We start from the raw sequence: 8,747 nt of genomic DNA, 5'->3' as shown, positions 1-8,747 counted from the left end.
TTGCGCAGTCCAGTACAGGGTAAGGCTAGGACTAGTAGCAACTCTACCTTTACAGTGTACAGATCGGTAAGACACAAACGTGGGGCCTAGTGCTGACGTTTTTTACTCTCGAAATGACGCTTGGAAGGAGGATAATGACCTGAAAGAAGAGCTGGACAAGTATGTAAAGCAACTGCTTAAACGAGAGGAGATTCTCAGTTTCATGAGAAGGGACTTTCCTGTTTACACTTGGAGTTTTCGGTCGTTGGATACATGTAGAAGGCTTCGTCACTTGGTATATACTACATGTACAACGACAAAGATATCACCGTTGATGACGTGTGGGAGGCAGTCAGGGGTGAGCTGAATGGCCCAGGAACACTTCTAGGCTACCGGGCCATGCAAAAGAAACTGAGACAGGAACATGGGCTCAAAGTACCACGAGACCTGGTGCATGCAGTGATGTATGATGTTGACCCTGGTGCACGATCCGTTCAAAAGAAAAAGAAAAAGAAGAAAGGTTGTTTTAGTTTTACAACCAAAGGTCCGAATTTTGTGCATTCTGTTGATGGACATGATAAGCTTATCGACAGCACCTTCTTTTATTGCAGTTCTCTTTTGTTCTAGTCTTTTGTTCGGAGCCATAGCAGCGTGCGGCTCCCATACCTTAGCTTTACGTGGGGCTGTGGCAGTGCGTAGCCCCGTGTAATTCCTATACAGCAGTTTGTAGGCCATTTTGTTTTTTTGACCGTAGTATAGGCTTTCCCTTTTTGTATATTTCCATCCCTTCTGAGCAAGTTGCTCAGTTATATATATATTTCCTGTAGCCCCCTTCTGTATATTATTCCCTTTACTTCTTTCCTGAGCAGGTAGCTCAAGGTGCATTATATTTGTGTAAATCTTCCATAGTAGTAGCAAGTAGCTACGCCCCTTATTCCCGTTGTATATATTTAACGCCCTTTCCCCGTGCAGATAGCCCGGGGCCTTATTACTTTTGTTACTTCTTTCGTCAGTCAGCAGCTGTGACTGCCGCCTCATATAATTCTCTGTTTTTGATATTTCTATATTAGAAGAGAGTATTTTGATCACCATGGCCGATGCCTGACATAAAGACAAGGCCTTGGGGATTAAGTTTGAAGAGGATACGACACCGAAGTCAGTGTTCGACAAGTTCAGAGGAATTGGCATTGAGGCAGCTCGACACTTGGTGGCGGTGCAGCCCTTGCAAGGAAATAAATTTGAAGTAGTCTTTAAGAGTGCTCAGGTATGTAAGGAATTCTACCCTAAAGTAGCCGGCACAGATGGGTGCACTGTCACCAAGTTTAACGACATTGTCATTCACTACGTAAGTATGGCCATCCATGATAGCATTGTCAGAAATATCTTAGGCAAGTATGGTCAAGTTATTGCAGGGAGATTCACCACGTATAGGGACAACCCCACTGTATTTAATGGTACCAGGCAGTACCGGATGAAGGTGACCTCTGCCATCCCAACAGTAATCAGGTTTGGAGATCGTAATGCCTGGATTTCAAATCCCGGGCAAGTCCGAACTTGTGCCCGTTGTGGCCAACAAGGGCATTATGCCTGGGATTGCAATAATGTAAAGTGTTTTAAATGCTTGCAGGTCGGCCATGTGGCAAATGAATGTCCAAATAGCACAAAATGCACCATCTGCGGGGAGGAGGGGCATGGCTTTTGGGCCTGCCCCAAATCCTTCGCCAGAAAAGTTCAACTGGAGAGAGCATGGAGTAAATCGACTACGGCTCCACCTCCTCCTCCTCCACCACAGCCAGCAGGGGAGCGGCTTAGCGAGCGTTCGGCTGATGAACAAGAACTTCCAGCCAAAGAATGTCCTAAGTGTAAAAAAATTTCCGGGCCTTTTCACCCTAGCATTGTTTGCTTTTCATGCAAAGGTTCTCTTCTTTCTGAATCTTTCAGAGTTCTCGAGTGCGCCCTCTGTAAGGGCACAAATGGTCCACCCTCCCTTTTATGTGACAGGAACATCTGCAGACAAGTGGTAGCCCCTGCCCACGACGACGGGTTTCAAGTCGCTCGGAGGAGAAAGGGTCCTGCAAAACGGACCCGATCACCACCGGACGCTCCTGCCAGCAATAAATCCGCTCCTTCTGCTGCGGATCTATTTGGCTCCAGTGACTCGTCAATGGAGCACGAACAGGTAAAAACCAAAAGGAAGAAAAGCAGTATCTTCTTCTGGTTCTTCCCACTCCTCCTCCTCTTCCCCTAGCTCGTCATCTGACTCGTCGGATGTCGAGTCCGAGGGTGATTCCACCGCCAGTGAGGTCGATGGAGTGGACCCTGTGAAGACGGAAAAATGTGCAATACATATTAGCTCGCTGAATCTCCCTGGAATCAGCAAGCCAGCAAGATGCAAAGTTTTGTCCTGTTCTTTTACCTGTCCCGCATGGTGGGGCCTAGTCAGACATGTCTCATCGGTGCACAGGGACACCACACTTACCCAACTTAAGTGTCCCTGGTGCCAGTTCATAGCGTATACACCAAGCAGGTGGAGCCGGCACATTTGCCGGAGACACGCCGCTGACGCCATCTTGAAACAGGCGGATTTCTTCAAGGAATTCCTTTAAATTTTACTCTTAATTAAATGGCATTTCTCCAGGCATTCTTCCTTTTTAACCTAATGATAACTATTTTTACTCTTAATGTAAATGGCATGCGTGACTTTCACAAACGCCAGCAAGTTTTTAACCTTTGTCTTGATTCTGACGTTTGTTTTTTGCAGGAGTGTCATATAACTGGCCCCGTAGACCTGCAACTCTGGAAATCGGAGTGGAAAGGGGACATTTTAGCCAGTTACGGTACTGCTTCTTCTTGTGGCACTGCCATTCTTTTAAATCCACGTTCTTCTTTTAAACTGTCAGATTTTAAATGTGATTTGCAAGGAAGAATTGCTAGCTGTTTTTAGATGGGTCAGGTGGTCGCTTTAGACTGATTTCAGTCTATGCTCCTAATGACCCCCTTCATAAAAAGAATTTTTTCAATAATCTTTCCCAGTACTTTACTGGGAATTGTCCATTCATCTTAGCGGGTGATTTTAACTGTGTTCTTAATTCCGCCTTGGACAGAATAGGTACATCTTCTGTCACCTGCGACATCGGTCACCAGGAACTTCGCTCCGTGTGTGGCGATTTTAATCTGACAGACCCTTGGAGGACCACCTGTCCTGAAGATAGATATTTTACTTGAAGAAATGCCTCAAATACCATTTGTAGTCGGCTGGACCGATTTATATTACTAATTCTTTGAAGTTTATTACCATTTCGCATGTGCCTGTCCACTTCTCAGACCATGATGGTGTTGTTTTTAACTTTAACCCTTCCTCTCTTCCTAGGAGAGGAAGAGGATATTGGAAATGTAATACTTCCATTTTAACAGATGTGACCTTTCAAGAAGTTTTTAAGACAGCCTATTTAGGGTGGCGAACGCTCAAAGAAGGTTTTGATAACGAGTTGGATTGGTGGGAGGACGTGAAGCTCCGTAGCAAATATTTAATTATAGCCCACTCTTGCCGTCTTTCTCAGACCAGAAAAAAGGAGAAAGATCGTCTTCTTTCTTCTCTTGAGCGGATCACTTCCCTTCTTAACCAAGGGAGCAAGGATGAGAACCTTCTTGCTGAATATAACCAAGTTAAACTTTCTCTTGCTGAATTAGATGATTTTTTAGCCGAAGGAGCGAGGGTGCGATCCCGCATCCATCGTTTGAATGAGGGAGAGCACTCTTCCAGCCAGTTCTTCGAGACAGATTTTAATCATAAAAAAGCTTCTTCTATTTCTTCAGTTAAGCGCCCTGACGGGTCTTCCATGGTTACCAATCAAAGGAACTGGTTTTGTTTGCCAGATTGCCATTGACCTTGTACTTGTATGTTTCCAGATTGAAAGATGGTGGAAAGAGCTGCACGAAAGACTTGAAAAGTTCTTCAAGGCCATGCTTGTGTGGCTTAAGGAGCAAGGGTTTTATAACCCAAACGATGCAACTGACAGGTACATTTGTATGTTTACATATAGGCCTAGATTTAAGCAGTTGAAACTGTCGTATGACAATAACTCTTGTTAGTTGAGATGCACTCGGGGACAAGTTCAAAATTTTACCAGGGGAGGATTAGTAATAAACTACATGTAACTGAGTTGGATTTTGTATTGGACTGCAGAATTAACCTGCTGGAATTGAATTGCAGAATCATGAAATCAGGTTTTGTCTTCATATACAGTTGCATGTACATATACAGTTGCATGTACACATACATGTATATAACATCACCAAAATGCTTTCTTTACTCCCCATGCACTATGTTACGCCCCAACTATGGAATTGGTCCCAACAATACAATGTAGTTTGGACCGATGCTATAGTTGAGGTGTAACATACAAACGTTCGCGTGGTGGCAGAATAAATGCTTTTTGATACACTGTTTTTGCAAGTGGCACTTTTTTGTTCAATTTAAAAATTAGAAACTCAGGCAACTGCTTTGGCGAATCTTTCAATCTTTGTCTGTAGGCTCATTTATGACATTTACAGTTCAATTTCAATCAAGCTTGTAATTAATTAAGTGTAACTCTTTGTGCATAATTTTTTTTTTTATTTAGAATGCTCATGGTACCTGTCCTGCAAAGAGAATTGAACACTTTCAAGGAGACTGTATGAAACACCCACAGAATCAGACCTCAGAAGGACACAGTCTTGCCCAATGGGATCCCCAATCACATCTATGGTTTTCCAGAGGAATATGGCCTAGAGCAATGTGGTAATTACTGTGTTTTTGTTATGCTTTTTAATTGTAGGCCTACATGTCATGTACACAACTAATTTATCTGTGAGTGGAACTGTGATACATGTACTGTAGCAGAAATGAGATGTGGTTGGCTGACAGAAATAAGTTTTGGAAAACATTAAAACACATCACCATGGTCACTGCATAACTGTGTCAGAGAATATGTAACTTGAAGTCATAATGTTGTACTTGTCACATCTACAAATAATCCCAGCCCTTGCATGTTCCTATTTTGAAAACCTTTGGACATTTATCAGCCAAAATACCTGAACGAGCATTTTACAGTCTTTAGGCCGATAGGTGGATTTGTCATGGACAGTAATTGAAATTGGACTACTATTGGAGTATGCAAATTGTTGGCATCCTGTTTTTATTATGGTACGTATAAAAATCAAAGATGTGATTAAGGATATGTTACTGTGTATTGTACTATACAGGTCACTGCTGCTACACCCTCATCCATCTGAAATGTTTCTTAGCCATTACAATATTGACAGAGATTTTATGTGTGTCTGCAAGTTTTTCACTCACTGAAGAGCAACTACAGGAGGCAGCTGAGGTGTCCAATGTCCTCAAATGTCCTTAAGATTTTCTGAAGCCTCTGTTTAGGCGGGAATGTGAGAGATTTATACCCAATGTTGAAAACATCAAGGCCAACGATTGCAAACAAGCTTACCTTTATTTAAGACACCATTTCAGTTTTCATTAAAACAACCAAGACGTTCCATAAGTATATTTTTGCCTAGACTTACTGAGAGATAAAATGTGACCTGTTCTGTCAAAGCAGACTCTTCTGGGCAGAGATTGAAATTGAGATATGGCTTAAAAAACGCTGTGGGGGTGATTTTTTTCGATTTTCAAATTTGTGCATATGTTTAATCCTGAACATGTCTAAAATATACTATAAAAGTTTGAAACCCTAAGTTGAACTCTAAATGTAGTATTTTTGACTATTTTCTAAGATATATCAGTTAAAGAAATTACTGTTTTGTGACGTTCGAGGCCATTTTCTCCATTTTCTACTTTTAAACACAATGAACTTCAAAATAGCATAACTTTGCACAGGAATGACCGGATTAAAAAATTAAACCACCTATTAAAAGGAAAAAGAACATGTATTTTAAAAATATGCAAAAGACTCATTTTGACCATATGCCCAGAAATGATTTTGACAGAACAGGTCACAAATGACTATGATGATTTGGCAAGTCTTTCAGTCAAAGTGACCTTTCCTTTCTGTTTTGGCATATTTAGTTCCATCATAGCTACATGTATTAAAACTACATAGACTTTTATTTCAACATATATTATAACATGATTAGAATTTATATCTAATTAGTTCCTTTTCCATACAGGAAGTACCCAAACTCTAACCAGATGCCATTGACAGTACAATGTACTTCTAATCATACATCTTAAGTAACAGCCTAAAAATGTTTGCATCCTTCACAATTAAGTTTCAGTTGTTTCAAAAGGTCCTTCTCAAAAAGGTATGTTAAAGAAAAAATTAAAGGTAACAATTTCAGAAAACGTATATCTGGAAAGTTTTTTAATTTGTTTCATCAGAGAAATCGTTGGCATATATATCAAGATCAAAACCAGTGAAAATCATATTGTAATCATCATAATTTTTCAGTGTGTTAAGTATGATGTTCAAATTCAGAACCATAGGCCCATATTTACATGTAGATAAAAAAAGAACTCAACAGTAGGTAAAACAAGCAGTTATTAAAGTTTTCATTCCCTTCATGGTATACGTGCTGTTTATTACATGTAGTCACACTTGACTCGGTGACTTAAAGGGAATATACAACATTTGCAAACATCAAAAAATAAAACTACCAAATCATTTTGAAATACCTTGCTGGACTGTTATCATGGCACCTGGTATACTGTCATTTTCAAGGAAAGTGGTATTTTTGTATCAATTTCCAACGCTGGTCGGCCGACCAGCGTTGGAAAAAAACTGGGTTTTTTTTTTCAAATACTGGCCCCAATTGACCATCGCACTTGTTTGCAATCGATTACACACCTATGAACGGGTACAAGCCAGCTAGACTGGTTCCCTGACCTTACAATTCCCCAATGTATGTAAACTGCTGTTTCTTCTTATATGGAGTCAGGGAACCAGACTACAGGAAAATTATTGTTTTTCTTGGTTTTTATAGCATTTTCGAACCCAAAACCTCAAAAAAGTCAGTGTAACTATATTTCCTATATATTTCCACCCCCCCCCCATTCCATCCATTTCTGAAAATTACAGCAAAAGCAAATGATGTATATTCCCTTAAGTTTAACTTGTACTATGGATGATTCGGGTAACCTAATTTTTGTTTTCCTAAATTTTTAAGTAGAATGTTAAAATCATTTCACATGTACTTTTTCCAGCATCAGTTGTTTTAAGCATCAAATTAATGTTTAATTTACTTTTCCTTTGAAAAAGTTAAAACAGGCAAAAGTGATTAAAATCATTCATTTAAAAGTTCGATAGGAATTGAAGTAAAAAACCATACAGACTGGCATTCTCCCTTCATTTACATGTGTGAATATGTCTCATTTTGTAACAACTCCACTCTGCATATTCTTCATGAGTCACCTTGGGGGCCTAGTATGATGCAGTACTTAAAGCAGTCAAGATGTGTTTGTGGTCCAACCCTGCAACTTGCATGCAAGAGCCACATGGATTCAGATAGTGTTTAAACCTTTCAGTCCCAGAATTTTGCAATATTCATTGCACTCGGTGTGGCCTTCCAGAAAGTTATCAATTGCCAGCACTGACAGGTTTCCGGAGGTGAAGAGGATCTCTCCATCTCTTGCTTGTTCCCGTGAGGCAACTTCTGGGTCAAACAGCTTGTGACCACATCCCTGCAAATCAACTATGACCAGCTGGCCATGGGAACGCTCTAGACTGAAGTGTGCTAGACTGGCACACTTTCTTGCAACTTCAGACTCCTCCTGAGACCAGTCTTCGTTGTTGTTCATGTGCTTGGCAAAGTCTCTTTCCACAAATTCTTCCACCGTGACCCACTGCGCTCCATCCTGTTTGCTTGGCATGCGCCCCATGAAGATGTCATTGTATGAGAGAGTCTGCCCGTACTTCATCAGGTTTCCGTCTTTTTCAAGTTCCTGTTCCAGTTTCTCACACATGTTCTTGGCCAGCATGTGCATCTGCACAACCTTCTTGGTATGCTGCTCCACTGTTTGATTGAGTGCCAGGATATCCTCCATTGTCCTCGTCTGGTATTTCTTGACCACCCATGTCTTTGATGAATAGTCGGCATCCCTGGTTTTGGCCTTAAATGCAAGGCGAAAGCCCCCTTTGGCAAAAGGCTTCCTCTCTAAAGAAAAATCAACTGTTCTGGGTCTGCTACACCATCTCAGTTCATTGATGTCGAAAGAAAACAATTTGATGCTTTTAAGTTTCTCATCAATTACTTGGCCCAAACGCATCATTTCAACCACAGAAAGACTCTTAGGGAAGTTGGGGCATGATGGCCTTCGCCCTTCTTTCGTCTTTGTTGGGCTCGGTAATGAAATGGGGCGCTTACGTTTACCTGGCTTTGTCGTCGTGGTCGTAGTAACGTTAGGCCCATCATAGACTACCGCCTCTGGTCTCGCCTCATTCCCGCTCAACACTTTCTCCACGAATTGAATGTGGACCAGCCGAAGGTCTGGAAGCTGGTCCAGGGAAAAGCAAGACGGCCCTTGCTCTCCGGCCAGGATATCGCACTCAAACCCCTCGCTGATTCTGTCGGTGAAGTACTGCATGCACGCTTCCTTTATGTTGACAAGAGACAAATCGTCTAACTCGAATGGCACAAATTCACATGGCCCCATTCTGGTGTATTTTTGGGCTTTGCCGGATACTTCAGAGCTTAACCTCTGAACTGTGATTCTTCCCGCTTCAAAACTTCATTCGTGGTCTTTCCACTTTGCTCATCTTTCATTGCTCTTTTGAAGT

General features: G+C 41.4%; 1 protein-coding gene and 1 pseudogene across 1 annotated transcript; both read left to right on the top strand.

Annotated features, from left to right (window-relative positions):
• Positions 1-285: 285 nt before the first annotated feature.
• On the top strand, positions 286-3,968 carry LOC119727796. Its single transcript, XM_038199861.1, has 4 exons — positions 286-414; positions 1,085-2,158; positions 2,741-2,816; positions 3,889-3,968. The coding sequence occupies exons 1-4, from the start codon at positions 286-288 to the stop codon at positions 3,891-3,893; spliced, it is 1,284 nt and encodes a 427-aa protein (XP_038055789.1). The 3' UTR covers positions 3,894-3,968.
• A 637-nt stretch (positions 3,969-4,605) lies between these two features.
• LOC119728530 lies at positions 4,606-5,811 on the top strand (annotated as a pseudogene).
• The last annotated feature ends 2,936 nt before the right edge of the window (positions 5,812-8,747 follow it).

The sequence above is a fragment of the Patiria miniata genome, unplaced genomic scaffold (assembly GCF_015706575.1).
Source record: "Patiria miniata isolate m_02_andy unplaced genomic scaffold, ASM1570657v1 HiC_scaffold_20, whole genome shotgun sequence".
Classification (NCBI taxonomy): domain Eukaryota; kingdom Metazoa; phylum Echinodermata; class Asteroidea; order Valvatida; family Asterinidae; genus Patiria; species Patiria miniata.
The sequence above is the reverse complement of the archived record's forward strand: the minus strand, read 5'-3'. Positions and strand labels throughout refer to the sequence as shown.

Excerpts from the sequence above, each read along its gene's own strand:
- LOC119727796 (XM_038199861.1), top strand. The coding sequence starts at position 286 with ATGTACAACGACAAAGATATCACCGTTGATGACGTGTGGGAGGCAGTC. Across the intron at positions 415-1,084 it reads GACAGGAACATGGGCTCAAA|CATAAAGACAAGGCCTTGGG; the intron begins GTACCACGAGAC and ends GCCGATGCCTGA. Across the intron at positions 2,159-2,740 it reads CGTCAATGGAGCACGAACAG|GAGTGTCATATAACTGGCCC; the intron begins GTAAAAACCAAA and ends TGTTTTTTGCAG.